The sequence below is a fragment of the Urocampus carinirostris genome, chromosome 13, assembly GCF_059441175.1.
Source record: "Urocampus carinirostris isolate Australia breed hairy pipefish chromosome 13, RoL_Ucar_1.0, whole genome shotgun sequence".
NCBI classification, from domain to species: Eukaryota; Metazoa; Chordata; class Actinopteri; order Syngnathiformes; family Syngnathidae; genus Urocampus; species Urocampus carinirostris.
Window position 1 is genome coordinate 16,818,752 of NC_142361.1, and position 17,008 is coordinate 16,835,759.

Here is a 17,008-nt window from a genome sequence, read left to right on the forward strand (position 1 = left end):
GCCAAGAGGTGACTGCTGATACCTTGGCAGGATCCATCTGAAGGGTCCCCTCCGCCACGATGTAGCCCAGGAACGAGACTGTCTTGGCGTGAAACTCGCACTTCTCTGCCTTAACAAATAAAGAGTTCTCTAGGAGACGACGGAGAACCAGCTGGACATGTTTTCGGTGTTCATCGAGGGACTTTGAGAAAATCAAGATATCGTCCAGATACACAAAAACAAAACGATTAAGCACATCTCGTAAAATGTCATTTACCAAAGATTGGAAAACAGCTGGAGCATTGGTTAATCCGAACGGCATTACCAGATACTCGTAGTGACCGTTGGGTGTGTTGAATGCCGTCTTCCATTCATCACCCTCCCGGATTCGGACTAAGTGGTAGGCGTTGCGCAGATCAAGTTTAGTGAAGACCGTGGCCCCCTGTAGAAGCTCAAATGCAGAGGCAAGCAGAGGCAAGGGATAGCGATTTTTAACCGTGATTTCATTAAGGCCCCGATAATCTATACAGGGCCGGAGTGACCCGTCCTTTTTTCCCACAAAGAAGAACCCCGCCCCAGCAGGAGAAGAGGAGGGTCGAATGATACCAGCCGCCAAGGCATCGGAAATGTACTCCTCCATGGCCTTCCTCTCGGGAATGGACAAGGAGTAGAGGCGGCCCCGAGGAGGAGCAGACCCCGGCAGGAGATCAATTGCGCAGTCATAAGGTCTATGAGGGGGCAAGGAAGAGGCCTTAGCTTTACTGAAGACCTCCCGTAGGTGGTGGTAACAGGCTGGGACCTTGGACAGATTGGGTGGAGCCCTCGTGGAAACAGGATGATTTGGGTAAGGAGCGGCTTGCAGACAGGTTTGGTGACAGTCCATGCCCCATTCAAGTATCGACCCAGTGCGCCAGTCGAAATGGGGGTTGTGTTGCACCAACCAAGGATGACCCAGGACAAGGGGTTGGTTAGGGGAGTGAAGTAAGTGAAATCGGATCTTCTCTCTGTGATTTCCAGACAACTGTAGTTCAATGGGTTCCGTTATTTGAGATACGGTGCCTAATAGGTGGCCATCCAAAGCCCGAGCTGATACCGGGTTAGGAAGGGTTTCAACAGGTATCCCCATCTTGTGTGCGAGTGACAAATCCAGGATATTTGTTTCGGCGCCAGAATCGATGAGGGCATGGAAGGGTTGAGATGTACCGGAAATAATGAGATTTGCCCGGAGAACAGGTCTATCAGTCTTGGGGGACGATAATAAAGCCGAGCTCAATCGGATGTCCCCTATATCCGACGAGCGTTGGCTTTTAACGGGCAATTGACCACCCTATGTCCCTGGCCGCCGCAGTAATAACATAGCCGTTCGGTACGCCTTCGCTGGCGTTCTTCGACGGAGAGAAAGGTGCGGTCCACCTCCATCATCTCATGAGGTGCGGTAGAATTGGTTGGGGGGTTCGGTATCTTACTAATGTCTTGACTTTGCCGGGTGATGGGTTGTCTGGGATCTTCTCTCTCTCTGCGTCTTGCCTGAACCCTACGGTCGATCCGGGCGGTCAGTTCGATAGCATTGTCAAGAGTTACCGGAGGAGCGTGGGAAACCAATTCGTCTTTGATATAACCGGACAAGCTATGGAGGTAGGCGTCGACCAGCGCCTCTTCGTTCCAGTGACTCTGGGCTGCTAGTGTGCGAAAGTCAATGGCATAGTCGGCAATGGAGCGTCTCCCCTGGCGAATGTTCAAGATTGAACGAGCAGCATCGACTGATGAGGCTCCAGAATCAAAAACTTTAATCATTTCCTGGCTAAGCAAATTAAAAGAGGTGCATGCTGTCGCCCCTCGTTCGTATTCTGCCGTTCCCCAAAGGCGGGCTCTGCCAGTCAGATGATTTATCACAAAAGCCACCTTCGCCTTTTCGTTCACAAAGGCTCGCGGTTGTAGATCAAAAATTAGTCGGCAATTTATAAGAAAGGGGCGGATCTGGGCGGGCTCTCCACTGAATCTCTCTGGCGAACCTACTCGTGGTTCAACACTGCCGACCTGATCAGAAAGGGGCGGAACTGGATCTCGTGCTCGTGTTGCCGGGGAAGCTTCGTACTGTTCAAAAAAATCTTGGTGACGTTGTACTTGCCGGACTAGTGTGGATACGTCGTGGACGATTTGTTGTATTGCGCCTTCGGTGTGTTGTAGGCGCTGTAGCGCGGATTCCTGTTCGGCATTTCCGCATCTCTCAGAGGTGGGACGAACTGTCGCTGGATCCATGCTTTGGTTCGAGTGTTCTGTCAAGGAACAGAACAAGGACTCGGATCCAATAGCGTCAGTTAAAGGCTTTATTGTGACAAGATTCGGTGGAGCAGGCTTGGGACGTCGAGCCTTGGCAGTGGAAAGCCTCTTGGGACGATATGGCAACTCCGTGGTGATAACGCGTGGCGAAACGTAGCAGGTAAGTCGGTGGCCGGGACGGAAGAGTAGATCGTAAACTTTTAACAGACAGGGGTCAGGCAACGAGAATCAGACTTGGAATATACATGGACTTGTGGTACCTTGAATGTTGGAGGTTAACTCAGGAAATGAGGAAGACACTCGAACGTCCATCTCTGGACGCTGACAGCTTATGTAGTAGACTTCCACCAATCAAGAGATCGCGTTCCAGCACACCAGCTGATTACCTCAGGTGACTCCGGTTAGGTAATCACGACAGGTGTTGCTTTATCAAGTGTCAAAGCCAGAACGGAAACAGGACCCAATTGCGTGACATTTCTCACAAGGTTTATTAAAGGAAAGAGGAAGGGCTGCGCCCACGATACGGTGTTCGCTAGGCGCGGGAAGCAAGTCGCTCTCGTACTCGGATTGTGATCCGAAAACGGAAGTGGATCTTCCGGAGCGAGCGATGGAGGTGTCAAGGACGGAAAAACAGGGAAAACCTGGTCGGGGTCAGAAACGGGTTGTAAGCTGGGACGGGAGAGCAGACGTGGTCGGGATCAAAACAGGTCGTAGCCAGAGACAAACGGGGAGAACAGCAACGGACAGGTGGAAAAACAGGTGCAAAAACGGGACAGGCGGGAGTCAGAGTCAAAATGCTTGCCTTGTAACAACAGAGGTTCGCTGATGGACTGACAACCGGAGAGTAATAGGACTGGGCTTAAAAAGGGACAGGGAACCAATCAGGTAGCCCGCAGCGGCTGGCGCCAAGTGAAACGGGTCGTAAGCCGGGACGGGAGAGCAGACGTGGTCGGGATAAAAAACGAGTCGTAAGTCGGGACAGGAGAGCAAACGTGGTCAGGATCAAAACGGGTCGTAACCGAAGACGGACGGGAGTAAAAACGGGATAGGTGGGTCGAAAAAAGCTTGCCTAGTATACACAGAGGTTCGCAGACAGACTGAGAACAGGGGACAGGCAGGACTGGGTTCAAATACTGACAGGGAGCCAATCAGAACCCGCAGCAATTGGCGCCAAATGAGCGGGCACAGCTGAGCCACATCAGTAATCATGACATAAAGTTATGTATTATAATAAGAATAATATCAGTATACTTTTGGTTATATTATTTATTTTTTATATTCCTATTTTACCAGTATTTAAAATTGTTAGTAAAATTAGTAATTTCTTTCTTATTTTATTACATTTCAAATGTCTTTTATACTAAAATTTAAAAAAATACGAGTGCATTTTATTTTAGTAGACAAATCGAAAACTGTAATAAAATTATTTAATTTAAATTGGCAAAATTATCGAATAGTTTTTCATTTTAAAACAAAAACATTTTACTTGAAGGGACAATGTGTGTTATTTGACCACTAGATGTCACTGTATCGTGTACTGGAACCGAAAACAGATGCTAAAAAGCACAAGGAAGAAGACAAACTTAAGAGACTCAAAGTGACCATATATATTTTTTGGCCCAACCTTTTTGAAGTATTGGGGTTCCCGTAGCAGTAAGATGGCAGACAATTACGTGATCAGGATACAAACTGACCTTTAAAAAAAGAAGATTTTTTTGCAGTGCAGGCAAAAAAGAAGCAATGGCAGTGATTAAAAAAACACTGCTCTAATGTCACAGAGGTTTGCAATGCATATTGAATAGTTAGGTAATTTTCAAATGAGTGCTGTTACTGCAAAACAAATACGATGATGTTGAGAGTGCATTTAACAGAAGCTTTATTAAACCCCACCCAACAGGGAATATAAAAATATGTTCCCATGTCGTACATCAGTGCAAATGCATAATCAGGTTAGTGAAAACTAGACAGCAAAAGCAAATACCTTTCAAGCGTGTCTCAGGGAGAGTCAAGGATGCTCCAATTACTGGTGCAGAGATTGATTTATTTCCCTCGGGAGACACAAAAAGTGCATGCAGAAATTACAAAAAAAAAAAATGGAAAGTGAAGCTAAAGAGATTAGCTGTATAAGCTATTGGACAATGGTCATGAAGACTGCTGTGATACTGCTGTTGCAACTCAGTAAACAAATCCCTTGTTTTTCGTGAGGGTTGCATTCCAAAGAAGACCAGGAAAACCCACAAAGTAGAAACATTGATTGATTTATTAGATATCAATAACATAGTACAAGTAACAAAATAACAACTATAGATATACAAATAAAAACACAGATCACAAAATTTCAGTTGAATGAACGGTCTCTGTTGTCATTATACAATAGTAAAACGAGAATGGAAGGCTTGTTGTTTCATTGTAGGAAATCAAATTAGAGAGTGGCTAGCCACATGTTAGCATCAGGGAAATTTGGGTTGAGTCTGGTATGTCAGGATAAAAATTCAAAAGTAACTCATGTCGCGGTTTCCCACAAGTTGCAGCTCCAGGTAATTGGTCTTATGGGTAATGCATCTGGAATTGGTAAGATACAGGCTCGGCAGGGGTCGCTTATGAGAGTTGTTAACTACTCTAGCCACAGTAGGCCGGACCTGCGGGCCCGCTATTGCTTTTGCTCCCAACTCCGCCTTAGTCTCTTCCCCAACCGGTTAACAATCCATGGAGCACCAGTTGGTGATCAGCATTTATCTGCGCTGTTCTGACTATCCTCAGAGGCCAATGTAATCAATTAATTTATTTTCAGTGTAATGAGTTGCTAAAATATTAGCTGTCGCCATGCATCAGTTTGTTTTTGGTGGGCCCATTGAATTGTGCCCCAGCCTGTCACAGTCGCAGACAACAAAGTCACACCCATCCAACACACGCACATACACAGCCCTCCGCCAATCGTCCCCATGATAGCGTTTGCCGTGTGTTGTCTGCTGCAGAACACAATGTAAAATAAAAATCTGCGCAGCATCCAAGCCACGAAAAGTAAACAGTGAAACAGAAAGGGATGACAGTAATGGTATCATTCTGATAAAAAATGGTGTTATGTCAAGCATTCTTGGAGAGTTTTACCCAATACTCTATTTTTATGGGAGTTTTTTTGCTAGCTATAGTAACGTCCCAAGCAAGCAGTAAATCAACACTTTGGTTGTTACTTTGCTGACGGTCTTAATTGATACTGTCCTGACAACAAACGACAGTGCTCTTAAATCATAGATTAACATTTGGGGAGAAAAAAAAACTCTGCAAAAGTACTGCTGATTTAAGTTGTTATGGGTTTTGAAAATACATTCGCCCTCCCTCCGCCCTTCATTTGACCTGCTAATCCTCATAAGGGATGGTAAGCCAATAGCAAATGCAGATTTTGCTTTGAGTTTTAGCATTAAAAAACATGGCTGGCATTTGTACCATAAAGCTGATGAAACTGCACCCGGCTAGAGAGGGCCTCAACTGAACAGTTTGTTGTTTTTCGAATAAATATAAAACATAAAAAATAAAATCCTGTTTCAAATTCAACAATTCAAAATTGTAAGTTGTATTTGTCGAATCATGCAATAAATCTTGAGCCTGACTGGTGTGAGTCAAAATGTGCAAGCAAATTACTACTTTCTCTCTATTTCTCTCTAGTCACAGCAAAAGTGCATTGTGATTTTTGCCCTGCTGTGCTGCTTTGCTGTGTTGGTGGCGCTCATCTTCTCAGCTGTGGACATTTGGGGCGAGGACGAAGACGGAATCACAGAGGACAACTGCAGTCGGAACTGCAGGTGGGAGATTTGATGTTTTGTTTGTTATTATTGTATTAGTTTGAGATTCAACAATCTGTTTATCATTTTTGTAATATTTTGAGCACTATATTTTTTGGATGACTGATGTTTTATCCATTTCATTTCATGGCAAAAATGCCACAGTAGTATCCATAAAGATTTTGGTGTAAATCCATGCTTTCTCGCAAGCAAAGTCCAACTTGTAAACACACAAGATCCAGCAATCGAAAACACTTTGGAGCAAGTAAATTACTTTGTTGATTGTGGTGAGTGGTAATAATTAAAACAGGGCCGGGAACATATGGCTCGCGAGCCATTTATGGCTTTTTCTATGAGTACCTGAGGCTCAGAGACAAATTTGATGGCATGCAAATGTTCTCCATCTCGTTCAGAACTTGTGCCATAAATCCTGTTCAGATACACACAAAGCCAAACCAAAGATGAATTATAAATGGTACTTCGTAAAATATATAGGGCACGTTTTTCACTACAATTTACAGTCAAGGTGTCACACCAAAAAAAAAAAAAAAAAAAAAAACTCGTTTTGGCTTTACAACGCTAAAGAATCCTTTATATAAAATCTCAATATATAATCTGTGTTCAGTGTTCAGATACCTTATGATGAATCCACAGAACAAACTGTAAATACGCCAAAACACCGGAAGAGAACTTAAAGTTATTTGATTGGGTGAGTGGGAGGGATGGGTGGAGCTATGCAAAAAGTGCAAGCACTCCCTCCCAACTCTCGCCCTACGCCGTCTGCGCCGAAGGTAAGCACATCAGGCTCCCTGTTTGCAGAATGGTGTGACGTTTTTACAAAATAACTGCTTGCATCTGGTTTTGAAACCAATATGTATGAAAAAAAAGGGTAAAAATGAGTCTAACCGATCTTGAGTACTTGTTTTCCAACATACTTATTTATTTAGCAAGTTAAGACTACAGTTTAATGTTACCAGTTTGAAAGATTTTAGTTTAGTGAATAGAGAAAAAGGACCCTCCTCCCCCCAAAAACCCCAAACATTTTTTGCACATGTTATAGTACAAATAGCACAATGATGACAAGGCAAGCAGAAAGTACGCTCCTAATTCCGAGAGAAACCCCTTGCCCTCACCAAACAAGTGGGAGGGGAAGGAGGAAAACAAACTAGAACAAATATGTAGGAAAAAGGGGGAAGTAATGGGATTGGGCCTAAGTCTGACTGGATTTTGGAACTTAATTTGTCTTTTCTTCTTTTTAAATATAGCTGTATGACACACTTATTTGATCCTCAAGTTCTCTGCAGTAGAGTACTATTTCCCTCTAAGAGTGTCTTGCTCTCTCCATTGGATCGTGCTTGACTTTACAAGGTCTTGTGAAGCACGTCTGTCGTAATTGCCTGGCGTTGTGCAGCTTGTAAGAAGGCCACTATTGATCCAGGCTGCTGAGTAAAAAGGGTGGACGGATGCCCAAATTCCAAAATGCTTTTAGCAGCTCTTCAACACCAATGCCGAGTGCAGACGTTCCATTTGGCGGCAGAAATGGTCCCCCAATTGTAGCTGGTGATTGTCAAAGGCACTTCACAAAGCAGGATTTTAAAGGCATTGATTTTAGTGCCACTGTGCGTTGTCTTTAGACCTAAGAGGACTGTGTGTCGTATCATGTCTGGTGCGCAAAGCAAATATTGTAGGATGCTGCAAATGTAAGTTTTGGTGCAGCAGTTTCCGATTAGCGCTAAATGCAGCCACAGAACATCGAAAACAATCCTCCCTGTTTCTTAGTATTGTGTTCTTTTCTAAAGCTACATACCAGATTATGATGGTCCAATGAGATCACTTTCCACAAAAGCGTCAACATATCCGCCGCTAATTTTGTGAGCTCAGCGTGTGGCCATAATGATGCGGTCTGACCTTTGGACGCATCCCAAAATTTGAGCCAGTTTGCCTTCTGCCGAGAATTTAAAAGCAAGTTGGAGGATGCCAAAAATCAAATCCATGTCAGTAAGTAGAAATGAAACACACTGAGGGCATCGTGCCCTTTAGTGAAAAGGGCAGGCTTGTGCTTGTCTACCTTTTGATACTCATACACTCGTACTTTGAGGGGTGTCTAGTGGAGTCTAATTCTGTGTTGGTAAAATCTGTTTGTAACAGTCACGTGATTTAACTGAGCTCTATGACCGAAAAAAATATGGCACACTTAATATTTCCAGCTGCATTTGATTTTCATAAGACATTTGTACAATTTTGGTTTAAAGGCTTATTGTTTTTTTTTGTTATTCACAATTATCCATGAAATTTACATGACTTCCGTTAGTGTTGTGAAAATTAGTGTAATTTGTCATTTCAATTTTCATATTTAATCGTCTTGGTAGTCTTCCCCATTTGTCTGTGTGCGCTTAATTAGCTTTAACTCTACGGTGTCATTATTTAGTCCCCCGCCCGCTGAGTCCACATCACAATCTGTTTCCTCCCCGCCTCTTCTTAGTTTTAAATGCACATAGCGATGAAACGTTTTCTCAATTAATGGTCCGTGTAGCTAAACTGTAACATTGTCAAGTATCAAATTAGTGTTGAAGTTGTTATTCAGCCGTTGCCTATCACTTTCTTCCTGGCATGTTGTAATCACATCAACTGCTGATTCAAGCGCATTAACCTCAATTTGACATATTGTATGTGTATACCCATAACAATATAAGATGATGTGCAATCATGTTTCCTGGTGGAAGCTAATGATGTTCCTCATTAACTCTACTTGTCTAGCAATTGTCGGTACCGTAGACCAGAGATGTAAAACACTTTGCTGTCGCTAAATTCTGATCAGAGGATGGAGACTAACTTTGGGTTCCTTTCCATCCGCATGACTTTTTGATGATTTATTCCTTAGAATTGTTCTGGTAGAGAACATCCCAGAAGACATCTTCTTCTCAAACAGCACGGCGTCACACCTACCGCTGTCAGTGGGGCTTTTGGGCCTACTGGATCAGGCCATCCGTGTGGTGGAGATTGTTTCCCCACTCTGGCTTCTCAACTCCTCTGAATATGAGTCCAGCTTCCAGCCTGCGGCTAGACAGGTACAAACCATGCTGTTGGTTATTTATGTGAGATATTTAACTTAAACCCTCTCATAGTTGCTTAACATTTTCGACAGTTTCCCCTCAAAATGTCCTTTTTATCCCCTTCCAAATTCCAAAGATGAAGGCTATTTTAGTTTCCTCCAAGTCAATTTGTATGAATGTTCACAATTTTAAACATTTCCCAAGGGATCCTCTAATTCGAGCAGTGGTTCTAAACCTGGGTTTGATCAAACACTAAGGGTTCAGTGAGAAAGTCTAATGGGTTCGGTGGAGCTTCCGCTGCAAAAGTCACGACACACCGACTTTCTTGTACATACACGATAAAACACCCCACTTGGCCATCACTGGCATTGCTTGGCCAATCAGTGCGCATTAATTATAGCTCATTGTTTGAATGTTCGTTGTATGTTGTGTCATTTCTCATGCTAACATGATAACTCTTACTATGTTGAGCAACAAAGTAGTCCGACAAATATGTTTGATATGGATTTTCATGTATCTGCATGATTTGCGACTCAAACTTGAGCAACTCTAGCCTCGCACCGGCAAAACACAGGGAACACTTCGATAATCTGTATGGGGGTCGGATTTTGTTATGTGTTACAGGTTGTTTCTCCTCTGTATTTTGCACTTTCTCACTTTCAAATTACCGGGACTTTTCAGCTGAATGGGACACTTGAGGTAGTCCAACTTCCATCCATCCACCCATTCATTTATTCATCATCTTCCACCATCCAGTCCCAAATTTTTCCTCCGAAAACTCAATTAGTATTTTGTCTTTGCTGAATGTTTTGCAGAGGATACCTTTTTATTTAAAAAAAGAAAAAAATATCAAATTTTACCACTTGGATTTCAATTTGGACTTACCCCAACAGTCATTCCATCTTAAGAGAACCGCATTTCTATTTTTACTTTGCCGATTGGATCTGTCCCTGCCTGTTCGTTATGCCAGTATTTGCATCTCTTAACTCCGCCGCAGCGGCCGCACTGTTAACTTGCTAACCTGCATGCGTTCACGGTGCATGTAAACTGGGAAATACACAAACAATGTAGCTCAAGTTAACATTATCCATCAATGGCTAGACACCTGCTATAATACAATTAATTTGTTTGTTTAATTTTTTGGGGAAAAGAATAATTCTATTTATGCGCTGCATGGATTTTCTTGTACGCAGAGATATGAGACCACTGCATGCCCATATGGGTGAATGCCCATATGAAACTGGCGGGATTCAGTTGCTCCAACAAGGTTAAGAACCACTGAATTATGGAAAGTTGCCAATGCGACTGAGTTGTTACTCATTTTGAGTTTGTGATAGGTCTAACTGTTATTGCCTAGGCTTGACAGGTTTTAAAACACATACACTCACAAACAGTGCAGTATATCAGATTCAGGACTAATAACGTCGAAAGATTGTTCATTAAAGGCTAATGGCTTTCCCTCGTAGGCTCAGGACAAGAAAAACTAATGGCCTTTTAGCCTTTAACAACACAGATGCACAAACGTGTGTACACGCATGCACGTACGTGTACAATGAATGTTTGTAAAGCTCAGCAACCACTTTGCTGTTTAATGAGCTGCATTAACCAATTTTTGGCACAGCAAAATTCCTAAAAAGTCTGAAGATTACACACTGTACATGCCCCCAGTACCTCACAAAAATTGAGCATTTGCTTTCAGTGAGATGTCTCTGAAGATTATCCAAACCAAACACGTTGTGGATGCAGTGTATGAGAATTGATTTTCACATTTTTAAACATGGTAGGGATGACACTGTCAACTTTTGTTTTAAATGGCATACAAAATCATCTAGAAATGTTAGGGCTGAATTTAAAATTTCTTGGAGCCATTCTATTCTTGTAAGTATAAAGCCTACTTTTTCCCTACTTTCTCAATTTTTCACTTTCTTAATAATGCGTGGGCTTTGTCACGTTTTAAAACTCAGCTAAAATCTTTAACCATGGCTTTTGCTTGTCATTTGATTAAGCATTCAACAAGTACTTTTCTGTGACCTTGCAGGGCAGACTGCTGCTGTCCAGGCTGCTGGCTCTGAAGTCCAGGAAAATTCAGCTAAAGGTCTCGAGTGGGATCGAAGACTCAGCGGAGCTCAAGTTGCTAGCCAAACATGGTTAGCATTCCTTTGAATGTGTTTGCAGTTTAGGTTTTAAACTTTGAACAATTTTTCTCTCAATGTTAACTGCCCTTGAGGTTTTTGTTATTCATCACATGGCTCTTGCCAATGTGCGGAAGGGGTGTTACTGTACACTCTGTGTTTTCAGGTGCCGAAGTGCACTACTTAAACACCACAGCACTGACAAAAGGTCACCTCTACTCATCCTTCTGGGTGGTGGACAGGAGACACTTTTATATTGGCAGTGGCAGCATGGACTGGAGATCCCTTGCCACAGTGTGTAGATATACTTTTTTTTTAACCTTTTTGTCATTAATACTGCTTATTGGTTTGCTGATTTTATAAACTACAACTTCCAGGTAGTAATTTAGGAACCACTGCTTCAGCATTTCAATATGAGCTCATGGATGAATGCATTGTGTTTAATTCTGCTCACCAGAGAAAGGAGCTGGGAGTGTTGGTGTACAACTGTAGTTGTCTGGCTCTGGATCTCCACAGGGTGTTCAATGTCTACTGGGGGCTCCAGTACAAAGACTTTATCCCCTCCTTCTGGTCCAAACGCCTTTTTGCCATCTTCAACAAGGACTCGCCTCTGGAGCTAACCCTGAACAACACCAAGGCCCTAGCATATGTTTCTGTAAGTGAAAGATGCCATTGAATTTGAGGTGGTAATTAAGGCATTGAGATTCATATTGTGATAGAGAAGAATGACATCATAATAGAGGATGATAAGAAAGGAAGTAATGTACTTTTGACACTGCCATGATTAGCTCGGGATCCAATTTGAACTGGAGGAAAGTAGTAATGTGATGTCTCACAAACACACCTTAGTTCAGTTTCTGACTTGATGGTAATGAAAATTTGTTTTCAGAAGTTCATCTTTTTTATCCCTATAGACCTCCCCAGATGTTTTCATTCCCAAAGACCGAAGCAGCGACTTGGAAGCCATTTCATGGGTCATAAAGGATGCTCGCCACTTTGTGTACATCTCCATCACGGACTACTTGCCCCTACTAAACACCAGCACCTACAGGTCAGCTCAGTTACATTGGCTAATGATTACTGATATTTATCATAAGGAAGTCTCTGCAGGTTTTCAGCGTGTTCCTCCTCTCACACCATATCAAGCGCTTGCAAAGATAAGCTCATGATATAAATTCTCTGCGTTAACTGCAAAAGACATCTAAAACACGGAAGATTGTAACTCTTGAGGACCATACATGCCTACCTCATATTTTGTGAATCAGTTGTTTGTGTCCACAGTCCAAGGTACTGGTCCCGTATAGACGGCTTTCTCCGGGAGGCTCTGATCCTGAGGAGGTTGCATCTGCGTTTGCTAATAAGTTGCTGGGAAAACACCCATCTGTTAACTTTCAACTTTGTCTGGTCTCTGATGAGCCTGTGCATGGAGCAGGCTAACTGTTCTCTAGAGGCTGTGAGTAAAAATCTTCAAACCATCCCCGATACAAAAGTAACGCTAAACATTGTGTGCGTGTGTACATGCAGAAGTTTTTTAACCCAAGACTGCAGAGGGATGGCAGCCTCAGAGGGATAAACCACAACAGGTTCATGGTGACAGACAGGGCCATCTATTTAGGTATGGGCTTTACTTATTTTATTCATTTAATGTGTGAGAATTGTCTTTTACTAATGTTTACTTTATCACCTTGTACCAAGAACAATTTTTGGGGTATATTATCTTAGTTGTTAAAGGGTGCATAGACATAAATGTACAAAAGCACATTAAAGTCTTTGTGTACACTTTTGTTCAGTTCAGTCATTTCAGTTGGGTTGTTTAGTTGTTTTGTTATCTTTATTGTCCTGTGACTTTTCATTCCTTAGCCACAGTTTCTCACTTTTTTCCCCAGTTGACTTGTCATGTTAATTGTTCCCACCTTAAATTGTTAGTCTTCAACACTATTACTTTGCAGTTTTTTGGCTGTAGCCATAACCCTAACAACCAGATTTCTGTTAAAAGTCTATACATTTTTTTTTGTTTTTTTTTGTTACTATCAATACTTTGGTTTCTGAGTCGTTACCTTGATTTTTGTCGATTAATCGAGCCTTTCTCCCTATTTCCGTCTCTAATTTCTGATTAATAAATCAATCCTCTTTCTGAGTTGGTCAACCAGTTCCCCTATTTGCTTCCTTGTCGCGTTTGAGTCCCTTAGAGCACTCCACTCGCTAAAAACCGTAAGTCTTGAATCACTAAAACAAAAGTACTCAAGAAAAGACATGGCAAATAGTCTTGGTGTGGGTCACATCTTTTTTCCTTAATCTGGACTCTGATTTAAAAAGTATAATGCACTTACCTAGTCAAATAAGCCTATTTTTCTTAAGGTAAATACAAATGGACTCTTTATTTCTTCTACTGTATATGGAATGTAGTAAATATTCTGCCATTGCACAGCAGGGATACCTGTAGAGAACATAAGACTATCCTTTCAATGTCAAGCACTTTATTTGCAGGACTTCCCTGTGGCTTTTGCAAAAATGTTCACTTTTGTCCTGACAGGTAATCTGGACTGGGTAGGGAGCGAGTTCACCTTCAACGCAGGTGTAGGCTTGGTCATCAGTCAGCCCAAGGGTGTCGAAGAGGAAAACAACTCTACAGTAGTGGAGCAGCTCCGAGCCACCTTTGAAAGGGATTGGTTTTCCAGTTATGCCTTGTCCCTTCAGGCCAACAAGATCCCTATCTGCAGTAGGCAAAATATGAAAAGAGTGGTTGCAGCTAAAGAAAGCCAGTTGAATTTTAGGCAGTTCCCTGTCAGGACAGGTCAGCATGATACTGATCAGACAGACCTGAGAAACTATCCTAAAGATGATAGTGTAGGCCTCAAAGCAATGCAAAACGAGGCAGTTCGGAGTGAGACCAACATCCTGATGCCAGTTGAGGACCAGAAAGTCACACAGCTTGAACAGTTCCAAGAACCAATAAAAAGCACTACAAAGAATCATACAAAGGAATCCAATAACCAATCACCCAAGACCAGGGAGATACTGAGTGGTTCTATGTAAATCACTATCCACTGAGAAACCGCATCTTCTGGTGGCTCCTTTGTAGCATTTTGAATCAAGACTTTAAGGCAAAAAGTAGCTCTTTTTAGAGCGGTTTAGCTGGCCTGCAACACAGAAGAACTCAGGAAGAAGCCAAAATGCACCTACCAGGAAATGTACTCCTGTCAGGTAAATTTGCTTGGATTTGGTATTCTGAAAAGTTTAAGTGCCCATCACAGGGACCTGTATTCATCACCGTATGGAATGTATTTATTTGGCATCTTAGTTTGCATGCTGTCCCTGTACCTTTTGTTGTCCAGGTGTCCGCCTTGCTCCCACATTCTAAGAACCTGCACGGTAGCTTCACTTATGATTCCAAATCAGGAGTGTGTAACATCATATTTGCAAGCCATATTGTAGTTGTGATTACCCCCGAGGGGCCTGTCGTAATGGTCAAACCATAAATAGTTTTAGAACAGTATTTGTAACTTTAACAAATTGCATTTTAATGCCCGTTTGAGCTTTACTCGTGGTGTATGAGTTTGTCATTGTTTATTCTAAAAATTCTATAAAGCACACCAAAGGTCTTCTTAGGTCAGTCAATACGAATCGCAACAATGGCATAAGGGGTTACTGTTATTGTTTTATTTTTTCAGGGAGAATTTTGGGAAAGTTGTCACTGCCGGACGATTGTTGAAGGATTTTGTTGTTTTTCATAATGCATGTTGTTTCTCCTGTTGGATGAACATAATCTAAGCCTTTCTATGTATTGCACACATGGGAACAGTGGAAATATTTTAAAGAACTGAGCACTTTGTTGTTTGAATCCAAGACTGTTATTAGTTCCAAAAACAGCTGTTTTAAACTGCTCATGGGACTTTTTCCTAGATTAAAAGTGATGGCATCACTTACTTACCGGTTTCACAGAAACGTATCTCTATGTGGTAATTGGGAAAAGCACCCATATACTGTTCTAATATTTGACAATTGTTGTGTGTGATGATTAGTTTACATAGCTTTGCAGTAGCTGCCTTGGGTGGTCGACAAAAGGAGACCACATTTTCTTACAATTTATGTTTTTTGGGTTAACTGTCGCCTGTGTCCGATCCAATAAGTCAACTGCTGTTAAACTTTAAAAGCTAGCCAGGTGGTTGTCACGGAGTTGTGTGATTCAGAATCCTTCAGCCTTGTCACCCTTTAACCTCGCCTTTGTGTAAATACTTAATTGTGCCTGCCGATAATCTTTGCTGGGAAAAAAACAAAAAAGCACCAAAAAGTGAATACAGCAGTGTCTTGACTAACAAGTTTACTTTTTATTATTTTAGTAGCTCAAACAGTTCTTTTCTTCTTGCTTGCACTGAAAAGGGTTTACCTAAACAGCGAGAGCTCAGCGGACACTGCAAATGTTTAAACAGAACAATCACTTCTATGTTTCACTACCTTAGCCGATTATATATACTTGAGCAAAATCTTCACGGTTGACATATCCCTTAAACACGAGGGTCATTGGGGCACCAAATTCTGAGGTCGTGTCTTGGCAGCGCCCATCTCTCTCCAGGCCATTTTTGAGGTAAAGGTTTTCTGCTAAGGTCCTAGCCTTAAAGCCTTGCTGCGATCATTGCGAATGCACCGTTCCCGGAGGTACTGCAATACCGGGCCGATGCGTGGAGTGGACAGAGCCACTGCGCATGAGCACAGAGTACTTTTTTTTTTTTGGTTTGAACAAATGTATTGACACTAAAAACAGAAAACAATCATGACAATCTCAACAGCAATTATACTTAGTTCAACAACCATACAAGTCATTCTTTCAAAGGTGTTTGGGATGTTTGGGCGTGATATATTAAATTTAACAGGGTGCACTGTTACTTTAACCTCAGGATTTGAACACTACCAAAATTCTATTTCATTGAATGATCACATGAAATAAAATCACCTTGAAGCAAACTAACTTCTACTTAAATATGCTTTGGATTTTTATAGATTTTGTAGTGTACCATGTCTCTCTATAATGAAATCTTCCATGTTTGCTGTGGTGATTATGCGACATTTGGAATAAGAGCTTGTTCTGTCCACTCCACGCATCGGCCCGGTATTGCAGTACCTCCGGGAACGGTGCATTCGCAATGATCGCAGCAAGGCTTTAGGGCTAGGACCTTAGCTTGGCCTTTTGGCTGAGAGTAAGTGTCCCGGCTCCTAGGCTTTGTAGCGTATTATGAACTGACCGATAACGGATAATGGATAATGAATAACGAAGATAGAACAATAACCCTTAAAAACCCCAAAACCCCATTTGGGAAGTGGGAAATCAATTTGTATCCCCTTGTCGCAGTTCCAACTGTAAGGTCATGTTGAATTTAAAAGATTTAAAAACAAAACAAAAATTTGCTGCTCCATCCCTGATCAGTTTTAGAACAAAAAAAAAAAAACAAAGAAGGAAAAGAAATGCATTCTACTCTCAACATTGTGCGAGGGAACGCACAATGAGCATTCTGATATCAGAGACATACTGTACGCCCCAAATTTTGTTTGGAAACATTTCCCGTTTTTGTTTTCGAAAACATATTTGTGATACACTATTTATTTTCACTTTGCTGCAGCTGTAGAGAGCCAGAAGTGTATTAACAGGCGTCGTTCCTCGCAGTTGCATCACAGAATGCTGCCTAGTTGCATCACAGAATGCTGCCTAGTCAAAGCACTGCTGCATGTACATTTTCAAGCCTTTTTCCAGGAATGTTTGCTTGCGTCATCTAGTGGCCACTGATTTGAC

General features: G+C 42.1%; 1 protein-coding gene and 1 long non-coding RNA gene across 4 annotated transcripts in view; one reads left to right on the forward strand and one right to left on the reverse strand.

The window, feature by feature from the left end:
• Positions 1–15,855, forward strand: part of LOC148353879 (inactive phospholipase D5-like) — a 41,511-nt gene extending 25,656 nt beyond the window's left edge. For 2 of the 3 annotated variants that reach the window (XM_088352029.1, XM_088352030.1), the window contains exons 2-10: positions 5,923–6,059; positions 8,920–9,106; positions 11,130–11,238; positions 11,390–11,517; positions 11,681–11,878; positions 12,138–12,274; positions 12,505–12,676; positions 12,748–12,838; positions 13,757–15,855. In XM_088352029.1, coding sequence (XP_088208155.1) covers positions 5,923–6,059; positions 8,920–9,106; positions 11,130–11,238; positions 11,390–11,517; positions 11,681–11,878; positions 12,138–12,274; positions 12,505–12,676; positions 12,748–12,838; positions 13,757–14,259 — 1,662 coding nt within the window. In that variant the 3' untranslated portion in view covers positions 14,260–15,855. The remainder of the gene's footprint in view (positions 1–5,922; positions 6,060–8,919; positions 9,107–11,129; positions 11,239–11,389; positions 11,518–11,680; positions 11,879–12,137; positions 12,275–12,504; positions 12,677–12,747; positions 12,839–13,756) is intronic. The other variant, XR_015852579.1, reaches the window with a different exon arrangement.
• LOC148353880 (uncharacterized) lies at positions 4,502–13,113 on the reverse strand. Its single transcript, XR_015852580.1, has 3 exons — positions 12,470–13,113; positions 11,678–11,876; positions 4,502–9,098 (listed from the first exon to the last, which is right to left on the reverse strand). It is a non-coding gene; the product is annotated as an uncharacterized LOC148353880 (long non-coding RNA).
• Positions 15,856–17,008: the final 1,153 nt, after the last annotated feature.